We start from the raw sequence: 23,917 nt of genomic DNA, 5'->3' as shown, positions 1-23,917 counted from the left end.
AATCTTCGATAACTGCAAATTCTATTACAATGGAGACTCCAAATACCACAATCTAGTATCTCGGGATTAATAAAAAAAATAGATATTAGAGATCGTGCAAACCTAACTTCAGGCCTCACAAAAACTTAAAACAGTTTTTGGTTAAAGACGATAACTTCGTAAAAACTAGACATGCCCACGAACAATTTAGAACGAAAATTTCAAGGTAAAGAAAAGATCTAACTCGAAAGAAGAAAATGAACACGAAAAGGGTCGAATACAATTTTGAAAACGCTTTACTTGCTTGAAACATCAATATCAAATGATAGGACATGTCTAGACCCTATTTGAAGGACAAGAAAATGGGGTATATTCAATCCATTTTAGATATCTCATAGCTATTGCAATTTGCAACTTCTAAACCATCCTAATATCATGTGTGGTAATTGAGGTGACACATGCCCAATTTAGCTCATCGTTTCGTCAACGTGGATCCATCTTGGCCATAGATAATAAATCTGACTATAGCAACAATGATAGCCTGTAAATAGCTCGTAACTTGCAAATACTCGACCAATATTCACAACTTCTTCGTCATGGATCACTATTTAGAGTCTGACGTTCTATGTGAATCACTGTTTTGAGCTTAACACTGTTCATGGGTCATTGACATGACACTCGTGATCATTAGAAAAATTGTTTGTCGGGTTAAAAGGATATTAACGAAACTTTTAAAATATCTAAAAAGTACGGGAACGACAACGAAATTTGGTCGAATGGATATGAGGATAGGATGGTGTTAATATAATTGGAATGGGAATTAAAAAGAAATGGGGAATTGTTAGATAGGACGAAGGAACCCCATATCGAGGATATTTGATTTCGGTTTTATCAGAGGTGTCAGAGCGAACCGGGTGGTCTAGTCTGTTCCCGAACCGGTTCGTCGTTATGGGGCTCCACGCCGGACCTTTTTCCGTCACCGTCAGGGCATTCTCGACCATTTACCCATCCCCTTAGTGCCACTTCCAACTTGGGATCTACGCCTTCTCTCTCCTCATCTCCTTTCTCGCTCTAAATTCTCCTCCACCATGCCTCTCACCTTTCACTCTCAGCCCCTCTGATTCACCGGCGCCACTCTTGCCCCACCGGAAAATCGTTCTTCTTTTGGTTTGTTGGTGTTCATTTATATTTCTTGTTCTTGAGTTTTCTTACTGGAATGTTTTGATTTTTGTAGTTGCCGTTTGTATTCTGTTTAGTTCGTCGTCTCTTGGCTCGTTTATTGTTGTTCTTCTTTGCCCTATTTATGTGAGTGGAGATCGAGGTAAGTTGTTTTGTTCTTTCTGGTTTGTGAATCGCTCCTTTGGCGATGATTAGCTGTTGGTGCATTTTTTTATAATATTTTGTGTTTCTGAGTTTTGAGGTTTGGAATTTGTGAGTGTGTGGGGTTAAATGAGATGAAATTTGTTGACTGTGATGCTACTGGTGAGTTTCAGTCGGTGAACTGATATGGTAATGTCTAGATACTGAGATTAATTTGAACTACTTGTATTGTTTTTTTCTTCTTTCAATAGTTTCAATGATTGGCGGCTAATGAATGGTTAACTTTGGAGCTCGTCCTGGTGCGTCCAGGAAAAGAACAAAAGAAATAAGACTGTGTGTTGCTCGGAGTTTGTGCACAGAATGTGAATTGATTTTGTGAACGTTTCGGCTGACCTTAGCCGAAAGATAAACGAAGAGTCGTTCTAGCTTACTTTAGCTTGAAGGAACCAAAGAGTACACACACACACATGCCATCTTTTTGCCAAATGTCAAATTTCTCTCTGTTTCAGTCACAAATTTGAACACAGTTTTTGATTTTTGGATATTAGCTAAGAGGATTACAGCAATCTCCTGTCCATGTGCTTCCTTTTTCAAGAGTAACATGATAATGTATTAGAATAAGAAATCATTTATATGCTTGTTGAGGGTTTTATTTCTCCTTTTTCTTGTTCAATCATTCGGGTTGAGTCCGGAATTAGAAGTTTGCGGTAATTGACTCCGGAATTAGAAGTTTGCGGTAATTGACTCCGGAATTAGAAGTTTTTACTTTGCTAGATTTCAAAAGGTACTATGAATATGAATTGTGATGGAGATGAGAACTTATGTTCATACTCATGAACGCTTATGATTGTAATTTTCGTTAGAATTTTGTTCTACGTAGTCTTCAACTTTTGCTTCAATTTCCCCTTATTTCAGGTTGGAGAAACATGTCTACCTCTAGACCTAGTCAGTCTTCTAGCAACTCTGGGCGGTCCAGACATAGCACTAGAATTATTGCTCAGACATCTGTTGATGCGAAGCTGCAAGCTGATTTTGAGGAATCTGGGAATTCGTTTGACTACTCAAGTTCAGTGCGTGTCACTAGTGATGTTAGCGGAGATCAACAGCCTAGGTCAGACAAAGTTACTACAGCTTATCTCCATCATATTCAGAAAGGCAAACTTATTCAACCATTTGGTTGCTTGTTGGCCTTAGATGACAAAACATTCAAGGTTATTGCGTATAGTGAAAATGCCCCTGAAATGTTGACCATGGTGAGCCATGCTGTCCCAAGCATGGGGGATTACCCTGTTCTTGGCATTGGCACAGATGTAAGGACTATTTTCACCGCACCTAGTGCTTCTGCACTGTTGAAGGCCTTGGGCTTTGGAGAGGTTACACTTCTTAATCCTATCCTGGTGCATTGCAAGACTTCTGGAAAACCCTTCTATGCAATTGTTCATCGTGTTACTGGAAGCTTAATCATTGACTTTGAGCCTGTGAAGCCTTATGAAGGTCCAGTGACTGCAGCTGGAGCTCTACAATCATATAAACTTGCCGCCAAAGCGATTACTAGATTGCAGTCTTTGCCTAGTGGAAGCATGGCTAGGCTTTGTGACACAATGGTTCAAGAAGTTTTTGAACTAACAGGTTATGATCGAGTTATGGCTTATAAATTCCATGATGATGATCATGGGGAAGTGATCTCTGAAGTCGCAAAGCCCGGCCTTCAGCCATATCTTGGTTTGCATTATCCAGCAACTGACATTCCTCAAGCTGCACGTTTTTTGTTCATGAAAAATAAGGTCCGGATGATTGTTGATTGTCGTGCAAAACATTTAAAAGTACTCCAAGATGAGAAATTACAGTTTGATCTAACTTTATGTGGTTCAACTTTAAGAGCTCCACACAGTTGCCATTTACAGTATATGGAAAACATGAACTCTATAGCCTCTTTGGTTATGGCAGTTGTGGTTAATGAAGGGGATGAAGAAAATGAAGGCCCTGCTTTGCAGCAACAAAAGAGAAAGAGATTATGGGGCTTGGTAGTATGTCATAATTCAAGTCCCAGATTTGTTCCGTTTCCTCTTAGGTATGCTTGTGAGTTCCTAGCTCAAGTATTTGCTATTCATGTGAACAAGGAATTAGAGTTGGAAAATCAAATTATAGAAAAGAATATTCTGCGTACGCAGACACTCTTGTGCGACATGCTAATGCGTGATGCTCCTTTAGGTATTGTGTCGAGGAGTCCTAACATAATGGATCTTGTCAAATCTGATGGGGCTGCCTTGTTATATAAGAAAAAAATTTGGCGATTAGGATTGACACCTAATGACTTCCAGTTGCTGGACATAGCTTCGTGGCTTTCCGAGTATCATATGGATTCAACGGGGTTGAGTACTGACAGTTTGTATGATGCAGGATACCCTGGAGCTATTGCTTTAGGTGATGAAGTGTGTGGGATGGCAGCTGTGAGGATAACTAATAATGACATGATTTTTTGGTTTCGATCTCACACTGCTTCAGAGATTCGATGGGGTGGAGCAAAGCATGAACATGGTCAAAAGGATGATGCCAGAAAAATGCATCCAAGATCATCTTTCAAGGCTTTCCTTGAAGTAGTCAAGACAAGAAGTTTGCCCTGGAAGGACTATGAGATGGATGCAATCCACTCTTTACAACTTATCCTTAGAAATACTTTTAAGGATACAGATGCAACTGAAATAAATAGAAAATCAATTCAAACAACACTTGGTGACCTAAAAATTGAAGGGAGGCAAGAATTGGAATCAGTAACAAGTGAGATGGTCCGATTAATCGAGACAGCTACTGTGCCGATTTTAGCTGTTGATTTAGATGGGTTAATTAATGGGTGGAATACAAAAATTGCTGAATTGACTGGACTGCCTGTGGATAAAGCTATCGGCAAGCATTTACTTACGTTAGTGGAAGATTCATCTGTAGAAGTTGTCAGGAAGATGTTGTTCTTGGCATTGCAAGGTATTTTTGTTTAATTTTCCTCTTCAACATGTTTATATTTTGACCTAAAGACAAACAAGATAATCACTTAAATCATTACTTTACTATTTTGCAAGTTCACATTGTGACATTTTTAACCTTAACTTTTCCCACTCTTTCTCAACAGGACAAGAAGAGCAAAACGTTCAATTCGAGATCAAGACACACGGTTCTCACATTGAGGTTGGCTCCATCAGCCTAGTTGTAAATGCTTGTGCAAGTAGGGACTTGCGTGAAAATGTCGTGGGTGTGTGTTTTGTAGCACAAGATATCACTGGTCAGAAGATGGTAATGGACAAGTTCACTCGATTAGAAGGCGATTACAAAGCCATTGTACAAAATCCCAATCCATTGATCCCTCCAATATTTGGATCAGATGAATTTGGATGGTGCTCAGAGTGGAATCCTGCAATGGCGAAACTAACTGGGTGGTCACGTGAAGAAGTAATCGATAAGATGCTTTTGGGAGAGGTTTTTGGTGTTCACAAATCATGTTGTCGTTTAAAGAATCAAGAAGCTTTTGTTAATCTTGGGATTGTCTTGAACAATGCCATGTGTGGTCAAGATCCTGAAAAGGCTTCCTTTGGTTTCTTAGCTCGGAACGGGATGTACGTGGAATGTCTTCTATGTGTCAATAAGATCTTGGATAAAGATGGCGCGGTTACAGGGTTCTTTTGCTTTTTGCAGCTTCCTAGTCATGAGTTGCAACAAGCACTAAATATCCAACGCTTATGTGAGCAAACTGCATTGAAGAGATTGAGAGCATTGGGATACATAAAAAGACAGATACAAAATCCTCTTTCTGGGATAATCTTTTCACGAAGATTATTGGAGCGCACCGAGTTGGGAGTAGAACAAAAAGAACTTCTGCGTACTAGCGGACTCTGTCAAAAGCAGATCTCCAAGGTTCTCGATGAGTCAGACATCGATAAAATTATTGATGGGTATGGTACTTTCAACGTATCAGTAAAATAGTTCTTTATTTTTCTAAATATATTGTTGATTTCACCTGAATTTTGCTACATTTTTCTTTTTCTGAAGTCTAGTTTTATACTTCATCAAGGTTGGTATATTTGCAATGAATTGTTACTATTGTGGGTAGAAGAACAACAGATTCATTATTAATTATCTTTTTTTTGGACACAGGTTTATTGATTTAGAAATGGACGAGTTTACATTGCATGAAGTATTGATGGTATCAATTAGTCAAGTGATGCTAAAGATTAAAGGAAAGGGTATCCAGATAGTTAATGAGACTCCAGAAGAGGCTATGTCCGAGACCTTATATGGAGATAGTTTAAGGCTTCAACAGGTCTTGGCGGACTTTCTATTGATATCAGTTAGTTATGCGCCTTCAGGAGGCCAACTAACAATTTCAACCGATGTGACCAAGAATCAATTAGGAAAGTCGGTCCATCTGGTGCATTTGGAGTTCAGGTACAAGCTTTTATTGCTAACTACATAGAATATATTAGATTCCTAATTTTTAGGATTCTTTCACTTTCAGAATGTCTATTTCTGTTCTAAATTTTTTTAAAAGGAACAATATCATTTTGAACCTCACCATTATTTTGCCATTGATCGTATGTATCTGGATGATATTAATTTATGCATGTGTAGGTGTTGAACAAGGCACGTGTTTGAGCTACATAGCGTATATGGGTAGGGATGGGGGATAACATTATTTAGCAAAATTGTATAAAAAATCAAGATAGATATTTTTTAGAAGTTTTCTGAATATTTTGAAGGTATTTTTGGACCTTGATGGTTACGCCTCTCTATTTTATTTTTTATTTTTTATTTTTATTTTTTATTTATTATTATTATTATTATTTTTTTTTTGAAGTTTTGGAGTAAATAAACAAGTTGAGTAAAACCTGGACCAAAATTAGATATAAGAGTTAAGGTTTATTTATATTGTTTGTGTGAGATCCTGTATCGGTTGGAGAGGAGAACGAAACATAATTTATAAGGGATCAAACCACTGGCTTGGGCTATTATAAATGGTATCAGAGCCAGATACTGGGCGATTTGCTAGCAAGGACGTTGGGCTTCAAAGGGGAGTCCCACATCAATTGGAGAAGGGAATGAATGCTAGCAAAGACGTTGGGCTCCTAAGCGGGGTGGATTGTGAGATCCCACGTCGGTTGGGAAGGAGAATGAAATATTCTTTATAAGAGTGTGGAAATCTCTCCCTAACAAACGCGTTTTAAAAACCTTGAGGGAAGCTCGAAATGGAAAGCCCAAAGAGCACAATATCTGCTAGCGGGGGGTTTGGGCTGTTACAACTTGAATCAGTGGATTACCCTAGTTCCCGGCTATCTTGTTTCATATTCTTAATAGTTGTAGATTCTCGCTGTTCTTTTTGCTCCTTACTTCTTATCTTGTTATTTTCTCTACGAAACTATGGTTTTTGATATACGTATATATAAATTATAAACTCATTTTATACCTTATAAGCATTTGATAATTACTCGTTGAAACATCGGATTAGGATAACATATGCTGGAGGAGGTATACCGGAGTCGTTGCTGAACGAGATGTTTGGAAGCGAGGAGGACGCGTCCGAAGAGGGTTTCAGTCTGCTCATCAGTAGAAAGCTGGTGAAGCTGATGAATGGAGACGTACGATATATGAGGGAAGCCGGGAAGTCGAGCTTCATCATAACTGTTGAGCTTGCTGCAGCTCACAAGTCAAGGACAACGTAGGCCAAGACAATTTGAAGCATCAACCTTGTATGAATTGCTGCATTCTATGTTGAAAGGAGGGGTTTGTAGTGGGTAATGATTTTGTATAGTGCTAAGTTGCTTCTCTCGTTTTCAAATTTCAATCTCCTTTGAACTTTTGTTGGAATACGATCTAATTTATGCGTAACTTGCTGCTGATTTCGGGCGTACTCTAAATGCACAACTTGTTGTATAGTTGTATTTCGTTTATTGCAACTTCATTAGTCAGTACTTTGGTTCTTTAAAACTTCTTTGACATATAGTCAGTTTGGTTTCGAAAAATGGATGAAATGGCTATCCGTTTGGGCTTTCTCTTTTGGGCTTCCTCTCAAGGTTTTTAAAACGCATCTACTTGAGAGAAATTTTTACACCCTTTATAAAGAATGTTTCGTTCTCCTCCTCAATCGATGTTGGCCTTGAAGGGGGTGAATTGTGAGATTTCACATCGATTGGAGAGGAGAACAAGTGTCCTCGAGCCTCGAAGGGTGGTGGATTGTGAGATCTCACATCGATTGGAGGGGAGAACAAGTATCAATGAGAACGTTGGTTCCCGAAGGTGGTGGATTGTGAGATCCCATATCAATTGGGGAGAGAACGAAACATTCTTTATAAGAGTATGAAAACCTCTCCCTAGCAACATCGACCTAGCATATGCGTTTTAAAAATCTTAAGGGAAGTCCGAAAGGGAAAATCCAAAGAAACAAAAATTTATCAGCGATGAGCTTTTATTTCTAAATTGAGCCGTAAATCCAACTTCTAATGGTTGGAGAAGTCATTATATTACATAAAAACCTAGTTCAGTTTCAAGGTTTCTCTGTTAGTCTCAGAAAATGGTGGTTTGTAGTGGTACAATTTTGGATAAGGGGGTTCGACTCTCAAAGGGATTCTCATTCCTATGGCAATTGTGATCATTGAATTGGATGTCACAGGCAAACGAACACAATATGTGTTGGTGGGAAAATTACTATCTCGAAAATTGGTGAACTCTTAGTTTTAAGGTTCTTCGGGACATCAACACGATGTCCTACCAGGCATAGACATAATCGTGTGGACATAATAAATATTAATAGGAAGTATAAACATCATAATAAAAGTTCATTAGAATATCTTATTATAATTCATAACATGCAACTAAGCTACAAATTATGTGTTATTTTGCATCAATTAATTAATCTATCTCATCCTATTCGATCATGTATTCGATCATGTTTAGGTTTGACTCAAATTCATGTTCATAATAATAATATTTTTTTTTTTTTTTTTTTTCAATTTGACTGTAACACCCTTATTTTCATTTAGTATAAGGCTGGCCTCCAAGAATTAATTTCTCAAATATTCTCTTAAAAAGTTGGAATTTCCAAAATTTTATTGAGAATAAGTTTTAAAATGCCATAGAAGAGAAAAATGCTTAGAAAATGGTGGCACACCCATGTGTCCAATACTCTTTTTGAAAGACTCACTTTAAAGATGTCTGAGACTGCTCACCCACGTTGTGATACACACATGAGCCACAAAGTAGTTCGTTTAGGCACCCAGAAAGTGGTGGACAACCAACTCCATGTCTCCCCTATAAATATGTTTTGAGACATTTTCAATCGTTCACGAGTAGACGTCATTTTGGCGAGTGAACATACAGCTTCATGCGAGTTCGTCGAGTATTCGTTTGACACCAAGTTTGGTGTGCTTTCATCTTTCATATCGACGAACTTAATTCCCGAGCTACATGTTGAAACTCATATCGAAAGCCCAACTTTTGAGGTTATGGCTTGGGGTCGTACCTAGCCCTCTTCGAGTTTGTCTTCGACACTCATGTCGCCTCGTTCTCTAGAATTTTGTGTATGCCTCAACTTATCTTCAATATACACTCTTGGTGTGTTGGATTTTGCATCCGCTATCCGGTATGGTATCCGTAAATGACATGGAATGGGTATGGGAGGGCCAATGCCTCAATAGAACTCGGATGGATGGATGTTCGAGATGTCCCGATGTAATGAGCGACACGTGGGCCCGTTCTCGGAGGCATGACCGAGTGAGTTGCAATGGCCAACGACACCCCTTGACTTGGGATGGCGTCAAGACATGAGGGCCATATTGATTGGGAACCAAGATGATGTTTGATGCGACTTTGCATTGAGAGACCTTAACCCTAAGTAGAGGTAAAGTCGAGTCAAATGACTTGGCCTAGTGTAGAGGCAAGTCGGTTGTGTCACAGATGACCGAACATACACACGCAGGCGGCATATGTGGCCAAACAAACTTGAATTCTGTATGAGCAATGTTCGGCTGGCGAAGACACATATCTCGCCTAAGGTCCGACGAAGTCAAAAAGTTAGGCGAAAAATGAATATGGGACTTGAGTTCTCCTTAAGGCCGGTGGATGTTGAAAGTAATGCACTTGCCATGCTAATACTTAACAACCACCATGGCTAGAGTCAGCTTTAAGCTAGCATTAAGGAAGTATTAAGGAAGTAGAGTGATTTTGGTTAAAATGACATAACATGATTATGTTACATATGAAATAAACGAAGTTATAACTTGCACCACAGACATGTGTCAGGATTTTAAACTACAGGGACCTCATGCATATTGTCGGTTCACGTGCATTGAGATACTTTTCCGTTATGATTAGTATGAACGTGTGTACTACGATGTTATGATACGGTATTATGTACACATGATACTATGTGTGTTCCGTTCCCTCCGTGGTATACCAACAACGTGAGTTTATGCTAGTCGAAGGCCAAGTCTAGGAGGTACGTATGATTATAAATCATAATAACATTCATACGAGGATAACATCATAACTCATATCAAGAATCTACATGGCATAACATATATCAAACAATCATCCGATCAAGCATATAACATTCTAGAGCTAAGATCACTTACCTCGAAAACCGTTAAATAATTAAGAAGAACACTAAATACAAAGTTGCATGAATCCAAGGACTAAAGAATCAAGTAGATGATACCCTTTTCTAATTACTTCCATGAGAATGAACAGAAGATATGGATTTTGCAGAAACAGAAGCGGTCGGGCTGGTGACGTCTCGATCGATGTTACCAAAGGAGCCTTTTCCGGTGAGCATTTTGATAGCAATCTGAGCAACTTCGGCGAACCAGTCGTCCTCCGGCAAAGCACTGCCCACAACAAAGGTAATGGGTATTTGTTTTTGATAATATGAGCAGAGAAAAGATATAAAACCTGTAAGGATCTGTTCCAGTAGCAGCCAAGGATTCTATGGCTCTTGCTATGATGTTCTTGATCACTTGATGCAAATTTCGGGATAGATATCGGCCTTGTGATGCGAAAAGTATCACGAACTCCATGTCTAAGTATAGCTGCAACCAAATAATGTAAACTAATGACTTTATGTCTAAGTATAGTACGATGTTATCTCCTTTGAGCATAAACTCTCGTGGTTTTGCTTTTAGTTTTCTCAAAAGATCTCATACCCATGGAGATAGTATTCCTTATTATTTATAAACTCATGATCTTTCCTTTAATTAGTTAATGTTTCGAACAAAGTGCACCATGGAGCCGCCCCTTGAGGCCTGCTTCTCTAGAGCCCTCGAAAAAAATACATCATTTGTTCGATACTTGAGTCATCTTTGGATAAGTTAACGACATGACTCTCATATTATGTTAGGAACCACGACCTCCACAACGTATGATATTGTCCATTTTAAACGTATTTGGTTTTCTCAAAATGTCTCATATCAATGAATATAACATCCTTTACTTATAAACCCATGATCTTCTCCTTAAATAAGGAGCGTGAAACTACTCTTTACAACAATTCTCAATGTCTGTTAGACGGAGAAATTTGAATTTTTCGATCTTACCGAGTCTAAATCTTCTCTTGTTCTCCCAAATCAAAGGACACGTCTCCTCCATTTATATGGAGAGGGAACGGGGACGAGGAAGAGAACGAGAACGAGGATGTCATTTCTCAAATAATTTTTTAGGAAAAAAAAAAAAAAAAAAGAGTTTTAAATTTAAATTATTATTATTTTTAATCAGCTAAAAATAAAAAAAAAAATAAATAAAAAGAAAAAAGAGCTTACTTGCTGAAGGCCGAAGGGGCCCAAAGGGCGAGGCCCAACCTCTACTTCTTCCCAGAAGGCTTGATCTTCAGAAAGCCATAATATCACTGTTTCAGTGAGTCTCATCAGAAGAACAGTCGCAAATCTCTCCCTTCCCACGAACATCTCTGTCGCAATCCCTGCAATCAGCGTCAATTTCGCGAAAAGCGCCTGAAACCGACCGGAAAACAATCAGGTTTCTTCGATTCGCTTCTTTTGATTTCGAGTTCATCTAAGATAGGTAGATAGATAATCACCTGAAATATCTGCGATGGAAACCACTCCGGCTCTTCCACATTTCCATTCCCGTCCATCGATAGGTACACCTGTGCATTCAGCCGCGTATCGCCGTCTTCCGTGAAGATCAGTTCTAGAGCATGTTGGCGGCAGAAGCTGTCCCTCAGTCGATCCACCGACCGCTGTAGTCTTCTCTTCCACTCTCTCTGCTCCGGCAGCCTGCTCGATGTTTTTCTTGGCGTTTCTGATCTGTTCTGTGGAAATATCTTGGACGCCGCTCGAGGAAGCAACTCATCGGCCAGCAATGACGCGTTCGCTAGCAGCGCTATCTGTTGCGGTTCGGTCTCCGCCAGCCGTACGATCTTCGTCGCTGATCCTTCCAGATTCATCTCGTTTTCCACTGAACTTGACAGAGCTGTTATGAGCAAATTGATGTAAGAGTTGAATACTTGCAGAACTCCTTCCAAGGTTAGTGAATCCAATTGCAGGCTTTCAAGTGATCCCATGTCCTCTACAAATTCCTGATATCATACTTCAATTTTCAGATTCTAGCAGAACTTAAAATACTTAACCTACTACCTTTTGAATCGCAGATCAGATCAGTGACAGAAATACTTCAAAACTGGGCTCAAGATAAATCGCAGATCAGATCAGTGACAGAAATACTTCAAAACTGGGCTCAAGATAAATGAGGTAGACCTTCGTTTGGTTCATAATGTTAGTTGATAATGTTAGTTCATAAGGTTAGGAATCATGTTAGGAATCACGAATCTTCACAATGGTATGATATTGTCAACTTTGAGCATTAGCTCTCATAACTTTGCTCTTAGTTTTCCTAAAAGGCCTTGAACCAACGGAGATGTATTCTTTACTTACAAACTCATACTCCTTAATTAGCCGATGTGGGAGTTCTCTCCCAACAATCCTCTCCTCGAACAAAGCACACCATAGAGCCTCTCCTGAGGCCTATGGAGCCCTCAAACAACCTCCCCTTAATCGAGTCTCGACTCTTCTCTAGAGTCCTCGTACAAAATACACTATTTGTTCGACACTTGAGTCACTTTTGATGACTACACCTTCGAGACTCACAACTTCTTTCTTCAACATTTAAGGATTCTATTGACATGGTTAAGTTAAGGGTATGACTCTAATATCATGTTAGGAATCACAAATCTCCACAATGGTATGATTGTCCACTTTGAGCATTAGCTCTCGTGGATTTGCTTTTGGTTTTTTCAAAAAGCATCATACCGATGGAGATGTATTCCTTATTTATGAACTCATGATGAAACTCCTTAATTAGCCACGTTTCTCTCCCAACCATCCTCAACACATAACTCATCTCTTGCTTGTAAATTAAAGAACGACAATATGAATCCCATAGAATCATTACCTGAACCATTGTGTTGAATCTATGTGCACTTCTTGAAAGCTTTGGTTGTGAGACGACACTGCTCAGCGACGAAGTTGAAGACGACCCCGGGAAAAATCGAGAAGAAAGGGGGGAATAAGCAAGCAACCAATCATCTGATGCAGCCAAGGCAGCACTGGTCTGTTCAATTCTCCTCAAATTAGCGGTTATAGCATGCTCAATGAAGGGCCTGAAGTGTCTGAATAACACTGGCGTAAGGGCCAACCCACGAGCCTCCAGAAGAGAGCAATGCCCCATACATATATGCACACACTCAGCTGCAATTCTCATGCTCCCCACAGCAGCCGATGAAGCTATGACATACCTTTTCAGGAACATAGCAAAAGAATCCGTTTGTCTCACAGACCAAGTTACCAACTCCGAGGCATAAGCTGGCTCTTCCCCGAACACTCCCAATGAATCACTTGCTGCTTGAGAAATGGTTGAGAACACAAACTGTGATATTGCAGCTGTGTATATCCCGCCACCCGAGTTCCCCGACGCCCGAAAACTCTGCAAGCTTCGCTGCAGCTTCTGCTGATGGGAATTCAGCAGCAACATGTGCGCGCGGGAGCCATCCCCGAGCTTCTTCAGAGCCTGAGCAGCAGACCGAAGCTCCACTCCTCGTGTTGAAGGTTGGGAAATTGTTTGCTCCAAGAGACAAGCCAGTTTGTGCCTTTGGTTTCTAATGGCAGTATGTAATGTGGTGAGTGCAGCTGCGCTCAACGACCTCCGACGACTCGTGTCTTCAGCGATCCGTTCCCCTTCGTCTAAGGCAGCCAGAGCTTCGTCCATTCTTTTCTCAACCAACAGAACTTCAAGGCTGTCCAAGAACTCCACCAGCCATTCATCTTTATTGGGGAGCTGACTGCTCTCATTGGAAGAACTGTCTACAGTTGAAACTTCAATATCTCCAGACAGAGATTCAATGCTGTTTCCTTCTGTTAAACCATGAATGAGAGCTGCCTGAGTGGATAAATGGTTTCTTAGTAGGAGTAGCTCTCCTTCAAGATCTGAAATCTCTCGAGATGTACTGCAAGGATTAAAAGAAGAACCAAACCAAACCAAACCCATCAGAGAGCTACAGAAAGGACATTGAAAAGCATCATATTTGAAGAACAAAAGAAGAAAGGGGAAATGATGGGAATTGCTCGCCGAATGAAAGCTCCATAATTGGCGTAAACACTTTTGCGCATTTCCTCTGCAGAGGCCTTCTTGAGCTCGATAAGGTAAGAGCATAAATGCTTGATTTCCTGATGAATGATTAGAATTTAGAAAAAGAAGAGGGAGATAAGAGTAAGAATGGGTGGGTGGGTGGGTACCTTCTCGGTCATGGCTTGGCATTTGGAGGTGACATAGGAATCAATGTCGAACTTTGAGGTCTTGAAGCCCTTTAATCTATCGCTGAGTGGTAGATTTGCTTCCATTTCTGAGGAGTCTCCTATGCTTGAGAATGGTCCTCTGGTAAGCGACGAATAGGCCGCAGAATCCATGTTTTCTTGATGGGGGAATCAAATATCAGAAGGAAATGGAAGAGAATTGGGAGGGAAAAGAAAGAATTATTTATGAATGGAAATGGGTTGACGCCATTGATGGACCTCGAGGAGGAAGAAGAAGAAGAAGAAGATGAAGATGGGAATGCGGAAAGATCCAAATGAGATGGAAATTTGCTTCGATTCAGACAGAGAATGATCCGCTGAATTGGTTATGCCCCGGTGAGTTTGTTATGGCTTATTAGTTATATAATATATATATATATATATATATAACCTTTTTTTTTTTTTTTTTANTTTTTTTTTAATAAAGTCTCAATTAAAAAAAAAAATACCTTACACTTTTGTCTTAAAACTATATATATTTTTTTAATCTTTTGTAAAGTTTCAATTCTATCCTAATTTCAAAATCTATTTTAAATAATGGTTTGTTTTGTTTGTAAATCACTTCTATGTAAGATATATATATATATATATTATAGTTTATGGGTTACATTTTTTTACTTTTTTTTTTTTAATTTATTTTTCTCTTTGAGTTTCTTCTTTTTTATTTATTTATTTATTTTTATTTCTACTTTCATTTTTTTAGAATAATTTAATATTTTGCCTTTCTCGTTAATCTACTTCATTTTGAATGAAAAAAAGAAACCTGAGAAATACAATTTAATTTTTAAATTATTTTAGTTTATAATATAGTTTTATCAAAAACTAAAAAATATATTTTAATTTACAAGATAATTATTTAATTTTACGTAATAAAATAGATTTTAAAATTAAATTGGATTTGTATTTTTATTTATCATAAAAGTTAGGTAGGTATATAAAAAAAAAAATTAAAGTAAAAAAAATAGAGGTCGAAATAGAAAACAAAATAGAAATAGAAAATATAAAAGTCTAAAAAAAAAAAAAAAAAAAAAAAAAAAAAAAAAAAAAAAAAAAAAAAAAAAANAAAAAAAAAAAAAAAAAAAAAAAAAACTCATGAACTAAAGAAAGAAGTAAAATTGACTTAGACTAAGGGAAGATTAAAATTTTGAAAATATAAAGATATTTTTTTAGACAAAGGTTTGATATTTTTTTTTTTTGTTTAGAGTGTTTCAAAGAATCTGATGACCGGGAAAATTCGATAACATTTGAGTTGAATTATAAACTTATTTAGGTTGGATTGAATTTAAATAAATGAAATTTTATGAATTATGTTGGTTAATATGTACGTACAATTGCATGAATTGTGTTTCTATTTTTTAGACTTTAGAATATCTCAAAACGATCTTGTAAGGTACTGTGAGTCGATCTACTTGAATTTCTATAACAGGATTCAGACTCTTACATTGACGAACTCAAATTGTTGGATCCATCCCCACCTAATGCAGTAATCGGAAAATTTTATGTGTTAGGTTCTGTTGAGAATCTGATCGAAACAGAGAAGCGTTTTGTAAAGCGCATCTTATTTATTGTAGATTTATAATGAGGATGGATATAAAATAATATCTCTTTTTATATGAAGCTTTTTGGGAACACCAAATATAAAGCCGTGAGAGCCTAGTTGACGACTATGACATTCAAGAAAGACCAAGATAGTTTTTTCAAGCCTACTAACAAAGCTAGGCCGCTTTTTACTCCCTCCGATACATTACTAGTACTATTTAATGACCTAGATTTGCCTTAATAGTGCCCTTGTCAAATGATGGGTATTCAGGAATCCGTACCATTAAGCTTGGCCCATATTAGTCAAGTAAGATAGTGCTTCGAGGCTACTTCAAGTGCCACTATCGTGTGTGAAAATGGTCAAGGACCTTCTGAACACAGTCGCTGTTTTGTAAACCCATCTTGAAAGGGGGCAAGAGACCACACAGATAGAATTCATAGTTGGTCGGCATATAGGGTCACTCCCCCCCAAATTTTAGTGCGACTTTATTATCTTGTGGAAGAATTACCAGCTAAACTTATACCGATGATGTTCAAGAGATATGATGTCATACTATTCTTTATGAGATAATTATGATGAGGTTGCCCCTCCAGATTTAAGATACTGATGATTCACTTCAAATACAATCTAATCACTGAGTCAGAAGAATAGAAAAGTCATACAGTAGATCCATGGTGCCATAATAGGTGAACGACTTCTAGACCCCCATTGGATTTGATGTAAGAGAACGATTTCCAAACCCCGATTGGGTTTGTGACGTGCATAAGAGTTGTTTTGAAACTTTAAGGTCTCCTAGAAGCTCAAATATCTACACAATTTAGGCTTGAACTTCCTATGGCCTAGATCGAAAACTAGTGGTAACTAACTAGGTCAAGGATTTAGTTAAAGCCTACCAGTCGGATGCTTACTATGTAAGAGAGATTTCTAGACCACGATTAGGTTTTTGACATGGACCTCCCAAACGCTCATAAATCTACCCAACTTAGGCTTAAACTTCCTAGGGCCCAAATGAGAACTTGTGTTAACTAATTAAGCCAATAATGCGATTAGAGCTTACAAGTAAGTTGCTTACTAAATATTTTGTACTCGCAAGATATTATCTTTTTTAGGTAATTGTTGATTCGTTAGTTAAGGTGGAGGAGCATTCGGGAGTTGTGCGTTCATAAAGGAGGGTTGTCTTGGAGCGTTAGTCTTTTTCTTTTTGGGGTCGATATTTGTTTTTCTATCTTATTCCTTAGTCCTAACAATACTTTAAAATTATAAATATTTTCATTTTCATGTTTTAAATGTTAGTGTTTGTTTTTAAATTCATCTGTCGGTTAGTCGGTCCATGCTGTGATTCATGATTTGAAACCTCGAAAATCGGGTCATGGCACATACGGCAAAATCAGTATAGGAGTTTATTGTGAGTGCTACTCATTTCTAATGCTCTTCACTAATCTTTGTTCCTCGATAAAATTAATTAGTAGAGATACTCGTGTACTGGCAAGACAATCCTAATCATCTACTCACCACCCCAGTTTCTGTTGAAGCAAGAACTTTTGAACTAAAGGAATTAACACCTCATTATACAAAATTCGGATCAACCAAGAGATAACGGTTGAAGCAAGAACTCTTGAACCAAAGGAATTAACACCTCATTATACAAAATTCGGATCAACGATAAAATTAAAATTGGATTACCTCTTAGGATCAAAGATCTAGAAGCAAGATTTAGAATCTTGTTCTAAATTGAGTCACCTTGTTCTAAATGGAGTTCTTCACAAACTAACTTTATCAAGACTTGATTGACTGGTCCGATTCAATCTACCACAAAAATCTCAAATTTTTAAGAGCAAAAATCTCAATTTGAGACTTCAAACTCGTTCATACCATATTTTGTGGGTATTTATAGCCTACGTGCAAAAGAAACTCCAACCATTCATTATGGTCATGATTAACAAGTAACTCCTCCCTACCCTTTAAATGTCCACCAGAAGAAGTTACGATGATGATTGAAGTTTGATAACTCTCACTGCTCCTCAAATGTCCACTCCAAAAAGTTATAAAATTAAAATAATAAATAAAATTATCAATCAATTATGACAACCTCATGATCCACTCCAACTTTGCTAATGTTGATTTTCTAACTCATGAAATGAAGGTTGAGCGGAGTCTATTCAATTTTGTAGACGAAAAATGAACCCTTATTGAATTTCGTGTAATAGGTCCAATTGAAACGTGTAGAACACTATGAAACGTTAATAATAGTAGATTGCAGCTTCAAAACTTTCTATGAAAGACCTTTTCAGACGACCTCGTCTCTCTACATCGTAACATGACAACGACGGTGATGTTGCATCGAGTAATTTTCCAAAACTTAATATCTTTTCTTACCAAACGTATCTTAATATGTATATATAAACCCGTACGATTATCTACCAAACCAAAGTTGGGTCTTATAATCAAAAGTGCTTCAAATAATGCAAAGGTTAGGAAGAATAAAACTTTATGGAAGTGTTTATGTCGTTACTTTGAGGAATATGCTCAATAAAGTGTGAGAAAATGAAGCAATTCACAGCGTAGTGGATGATATAGAATCATTATCCTCAACAAAAAGGGGAACCTGATTCCATTACCTTCTCTTTTTTATGTTCCATTCATTAATAAAATAATAAAGCTGAAAATTCTACTTTCAATTAACAGCTTTGGACACCAAATTTGATCTTATTTGGAAACACAAACAACTACTTGAATACATAATTAACTAATACTTTTATTCTTCCCATCAACTTCTTCTTGAGCTCTAAAATTTTAAAGCCTTGAAGATCAAACCGACCGCTACCCAAATCCCTGTACAAAGATGAAATAAGGATATGTTAGGAATAACGACTCTACACAATGGTATGATATTGTCCACTTTGAGTATAAGTAGATCCTATAAACCCATGATCATATCGTAAATTAGTCAATGTGGGACTCCCTCCTAACCATCTTCAACAATCCTCCCCGGAGGCCCATGGAGCCCTTGAACAGTCTCTCCTTAATCAAGACTCGACTCCTTCTCTAGAGTCCTCGAACAAAGTATACCCTTGAATCACTTTTAACTACACTATCGAGACTCACAACTTCTTTGTTCTAGATTTGAGAATTCTATTGACATGGCTAAGTTAAAGAGCATGATTTTGATACCATGTTAGAAACCACAAACCTCTACAATGGTATGATATCGTCCACTTTAAGCATAAGCTCTCGTGGCTTGGCTTTGGACTTTCGAAAAAGCTACAGACCAATGAACATGTATTCATTACTTACAAACCCATGATTATTCCCTAAATTAGCTAACGCCCTCCTCATCCAGAAGTTAGGGAGGTGTAATTGAACTTACATGATTTTTGGTTTGGAAGAAAGTTTGAAGCGCCATTGAAGGAGTCACCAAAGAAACAATTGGTGGTGGTGTTGAATCCAGGAGGACAATTACATATAAAAGAATCAAGAGGGCCTGAGTACCCACAAACCCCACCACTTTGTTCACAACTTGAACACCAACTTGGATAAACATTATCAATTGCAAACTTATATTTGATAGCAATTCCATATTTCCAGCTATCAGCATCCGACTCTCTACCATTAAAGCTATAAAACCCAGAATAAGAACCGCATTTAAGCTTCTCCAAGTCCATTTCAAAAGATGGCCCAAAATTCACAGGCGTGTAAACACAGCATCCAGAGATTGGAATATTGAGGCTAACAATTGGCTTGCACCCATACAAGAATCCACAAATGGGTAATCCTCGGTTGTCGCAAAGAGCGACCCGAGACGAGTTGTTTCGGTCATTGAACATTCCATTCGGGGAATAAACAGGAGAGGCGCTTGAGCAGTCGAGTAGGGCGAAAATAGTATCGCCGTGGAAGGTGAACGGGGCGTCCCAATCGAGGCCGAAGCCCTTGCTAGGCTGGTTGCAGCTGCAAGTAGACATGGTGGGGTCGGTTATGTAGAGGACTTGGTTGGCATAGTCTATGTAGGAGATGGGGTAGCAGCCGGTATGAGTTGTGAAGGTTAGCTGTTGATGGTCGTTGCAAGTGATGTAAGGGTGGAAGCGTGGGTCGCCGCAGCCGGTGTCGCTGCCGAAAGGGTAACGGAGCGGGATGTCGCCGCAGCTCTTTTGGCAAGCTTGGTCCGCGATGGAGGGCGAAAGGAAGAAGAAGAATATTGTGAGAATTAGCAATGCATGAGGAGAAGGGAAGAGGGTTTGCTCCATTGTTTGTGGAAATGTTTGAGTGTTGTGGGATTGTGGTGTAGTGTATATATTTTGAGGTGGCTTTAGTATTGGTAGGGGTCAGCTAGGGTTCGCTTTTTTATCTCTTTTTGAACCATGGTGGCGCATAGAAGGGAAGTGTTCTTGTTTAGTTGGAGATAAGTTTTGGAACTTTTGGTTTGCTTTTTCCTCTTCCAATGCTCTCTTCTTCCACTCTTGGATGCCTTGATTTTAGTCATGATCTTCATTTATATACATTATTACTACGTGTGATTCCGTTGATCGCTGAATACTTCATTATTTGTGAGACAAAAAATAGCACCATGACGGTAAGAAGTACTCAGTAAAGCAACTTACTTGTAGGCTTTTGTTGGATCTAATCTCCTATTCAATGTCCTTAGTGCTATGTGTCAATGTTGTGGTCCTAGAAATAGTCGATTCGATGGTCTTATTATCAAATCCTATCAAGCTGGTATGTAACTTGTCCTTCTCATTCTATGGATATGAGTCATTTAGCCCTATCAGACTCATTCATTTCAGCCATCGTCATTCCTATTCTAAGGCATAGTAAAAAATGACGAAGATTCCAAAAAAATGACGAAGATTCCAAAAAAACAAGGAGTCAAGCCGAGTCAAGCCTTGATTAAGGGGAGGGCTATAATTTAGGGAATGATCATGGGTTTATAATAAAAAATACTCTCTCCATTGGTATGAGGCATTTTGGAGAAGCCCAAAGAAAAGCGATGAGAGTTTATGCTCAAAGGAGACAATATCATACCATTATAGAGAGTCGAGTTCATCTAACACACCCATCAGGGTTACTTGGGGTTTTAAGTGCATTTAGCCAATTGAATATCCATCACTTTGGTCCGTATAATAAGTCCATACGTGACTGAGTGCCGCCATCAAATGTCAAGCTCTAGAGTAGATCTAACAGGTACGAATCAAGTCATCCTATTAGCAACCTCATGACCTCCCTAATAGGTTCTTTACGATTTCAGGCTATGAATAGTTGAGGAGGAAATACTGTTTGTCTTTCTTTCTTCGGTTTTGGGTGATGATTCCTGGCCACTTCCGTCTAAGAGAATCTCATCCTCAGTCTTTGCTGAGTCTGATATCAGTGGCGTATGCGCTTGAATCAACCTGTCTTTATATAAACAAATAGTCTACGAAAAGACGCCTCTCTTTTTCTTGTTTTATTGTTATTGTTTTGAGGAATTGAAAGATTAACTCATTGAGCTACAACCACAACAGCCTTAGGCAAGGGAGAAAGACAACCAAGAAAAAGAAATGAACCAAACAAGAATGGAGAACAAGCTAGACCTCCAATTGTCACTGAGACCACTTCAACAAGTGAGCTGCAGGCTCGAGCTGGAGAGGGAGTTCAAGTGGCTCTCTTCGTCTGTCCCTGCCTGAGACTGTAAAGATTCCACCGCCTCTCCCAGTGGTACCTACCGAACATAGGACTCTTCTTGAGGTGAGCTTCTCTACCCATTTATTTGTTTTCAAGCTAACAAGGTTTTTCTAACTAAAGCTTATGTCATCTTCATTCTCAGGTACCAACTCCACAAAGTGCCGGACTATTAGGATCCACCATGTCTACTCAATCCCCTTCAAGTGTGCACTTAACATCAAGGAGTGTGCTGGCAAAGCTTTCAACAAGGATCAACACCCCCTTTTTCAGATGCTGATACCTTAACCTTTGACCTGGCTATTAGATAAGATATTTTCCGGAATAAGCACATCATAATGATTGCTGATTCTATTTTCATTCGTTTTTTGATGTATTGCAATGAATTCAGCAAAACTGGTCAAAGGTTAAAGGTACATATAAGAATATGCGCCATTAACTGGGTGATGTTAAAATCGACTATCCTATATAACCTTCACTAATTGAGGTAAGTTCATAATCAAAGGTTATGTCTTAACCATCCCTACAGAGTACTAGCCAGCCATAGTGAACCTTAACGTGGATCATGGACCAAAGGATAGTGATTTATAAGGCTAATGCTCCAATATCTTGCACAATATCTCTAGGTCACATAGCGATTACCCAACGTTCATACGTTGACATTTGTTGAATTTCAACCACCTATTATACTTTATAGGAATCAACTTAGGCATATCCTAAAACATATTAGCATTCAATTCTGCCCAAGTTCTAATTGATTCCTACAAATATTTTTTAAGAAAGACTAGATCGGTTCCTTACCTGCTCAAATGTGTTTCTGTTTATCAAATTATGGTCTCTCAATGCCCTGAATCAATCAAATCAAAACAGGATTAGCATTGAAATCAGATTGAAAATCGAAATAAACTAAAACTCGACTCATACCGAACCGAAAACATAATGCTTCCAATGACATGCATTGAATGAAGCAGTCAAATTAAACTGCTCATGAAGAATCAAAATCCTACGTGAATTGGCTCACCCAAAAACAGTTACTTGTACCATTCCAAACCTCTCCTACCAAAAATCAAACTCTTCATTAAAAGTTCATACTTTTTTGACCCACCAACCTTTGACTTTATAACACACATTTACACCAATTCTATAGCATTGCCTTCTTTGTTCCTAGATTAGGAATGCCACAACGCTCAACACCGATCTTTCATTGTACCGATTTTCAAATTTAACTATCGAAAATATTGTAGGCCCGAGAGGGGCGTGAAAAATCGATTTCCTCCCTAAATTTTTCGATCCAAATAGCATAGAACTTTCCATATGTATACCTTTTCTTGGAGGAACGACTACCTCTTGAACTCAAATCCGTCCTCTCTTCCGAATGTAATGATCCCAGTTTAGCCCTTCCGTCTCCAGTAGCTAACCAACTCTACCCTCATTTGATCGTTGGACCCCACTCAAAGAGTTTAGAATAAGCAGATTAACCGCGCTCTCGGATCGGCGGATCGATAAGTGAGTTGATTTTGAAGTAGGTTGACATTTGTTTGGCCCAAAATCTCATATGGGCCTCGGCCCATTTTCAATATATACACATATTATTTTATTTGTACAGCGCCCTATTTTTTTTTTTTTTTTTTTTTTTTCTTTTTATTTTTTAATTCCAAATTTAACCCTATGAAAATTTTAGCTCAAGCTAAATTTCATCAAATCTTTGACTTTTCACCAACTAAATCAAATCAAAAATAATTTCCACAAATAAGTACAAAAAAAACAAAAATAATTTTAATAATGTGCTGACTCAACTTTCTTTTCAATACCCGATATAAAAATTTCAAAATTAAACGTGTTGAAATTAGGTAACCCGACCTAATCATAAGGTAGGTAAAAAAATTTCAATATATGTCAAATCATAATGAGATTTTATATGAGTCGTAAGTACAGTGTTCTATACTTATAATCTTTCTCTTAATCAGCCGACGTAGATTACTCTGCCTCACTTATTTCACAATTTTCTCTCGTTAATTTATTTCTTATAAAGTTTTCTCTCATCAAGTCTCCCTCTAACTTTTACGGTGCTTAATTTATTTCAATTACAGTGCGTTTCTCCGTCTTATTGTTTTTGAAATGGTCTTTAAAACATTTTCAATGATTAAATGTTAAAGATAAATTATTGAAATGATAAGTACATGAATTTGAAAATTACCCATAGTTGAAACTTACTCTAAAATTTGAGGACATAAATGTAATAAGCTATAGATGAATTAATTTAAAATAAATTCAAAATTTAAAGATAAAAACAAATTATATGATATTTTTTATAATTGGATAAATAAAAAAGTCACATCAATGTTTGAATGGATCCCGCTAGTCAGCTTCTATCAATATCATTAAATTAATTTTTAAACGGTAGATTTTTAAAATTTAAAAATAAAAATAAAATAAAAATACTTCTCCTTTAAAACGTGCAAACGTATTATAATTTTTATCTATACAAAATTGATCGAATATAGTTAAAAAATAAATAAATAAATAAAAACGCTCTTATATTTTTTATTTAAGAGGTCAGAAGTTCGAATGTGTATAATTTCGAGTGGTGGTA

At 37.8% G+C, this 23,917-nt stretch overlaps 3 protein-coding genes and 1 long non-coding RNA gene across 8 annotated transcripts; 2 read left to right on the top strand and 2 right to left on the bottom strand.

Annotated features, from left to right (window-relative positions):
- Positions 1–989: 989 nt before the first annotated feature.
- Positions 990–7,253, top strand: LOC111805268 (phytochrome A). Of its 5 annotated transcripts, none has more exons than XM_023690254.1 (5): positions 990–1,146; positions 2,215–4,278; positions 4,424–5,240; positions 5,443–5,733; positions 6,791–7,253. In XM_023690254.1, the coding sequence occupies exons 2-5, from the start codon at positions 2,226–2,228 to the stop codon at positions 7,002–7,004; spliced, it is 3,375 nt and encodes a 1,124-aa protein (XP_023546022.1). In that variant the 5' UTR covers positions 990–1,146; positions 2,215–2,225; the 3' UTR covers positions 7,005–7,253. The 5 variants fall into 5 exon arrangements, with proteins under 5 accessions (XP_023546022.1, XP_023546023.1, XP_023546021.1 ...); XM_023690255.1 differs by having other exon boundaries at positions 990–1,150; XM_023690253.1 differs by having other exon boundaries at positions 990–1,300.
- Positions 7,254–9,929: 2,676 nt separating this feature from the next.
- Positions 9,930–14,269, bottom strand: LOC111805294 (exocyst complex component EXO84A). Its single transcript, XM_023690289.1, is given in 6 exon segments — positions 9,930–10,163; positions 10,228–10,364; positions 11,091–11,279; positions 11,366–11,866; positions 12,739–13,789; positions 13,912–14,269. Coding segments are annotated over 6 exon segments (2,379 nt in total). The 5' UTR covers positions 14,250–14,269; the 3' UTR covers positions 9,930–10,000.
- On the top strand, positions 11,692–12,902 carry LOC111805297. The gene is made up of 3 exons (XR_002816647.1): positions 11,692–11,813; positions 11,939–12,038; positions 12,778–12,902. It is a non-coding gene; the product is annotated as an uncharacterized LOC111805297 (long non-coding RNA).
- Positions 14,270–18,237: 3,968 nt separating the features above from the next.
- Positions 18,238–20,109, bottom strand: LOC111805281 (wall-associated receptor kinase 5). Its single transcript, XM_023690274.1, has 2 exons — positions 19,043–20,109; positions 18,238–18,507 (listed from the first exon to the last, which is right to left on the bottom strand). The coding sequence occupies exons 1-2, from the start codon at positions 19,914–19,916 to the stop codon at positions 18,461–18,463; spliced, it is 921 nt and encodes a 306-aa protein (XP_023546042.1). The 5' UTR covers positions 19,917–20,109; the 3' UTR covers positions 18,238–18,460.
- Between the last annotated feature and the right edge of the window lie 3,808 nt (positions 20,110–23,917).

The sequence above is a fragment of the Cucurbita pepo genome, chromosome LG11, assembly GCF_002806865.2.
Source record: "Cucurbita pepo subsp. pepo cultivar mu-cu-16 chromosome LG11, ASM280686v2, whole genome shotgun sequence".
NCBI lineage: Eukaryota > Viridiplantae > Streptophyta > Magnoliopsida > Cucurbitales > Cucurbitaceae > Cucurbita > Cucurbita pepo.
Note: the sequence above shows the minus strand (reverse complement) of the source record. Positions and strands in the feature narration are given on the sequence as shown.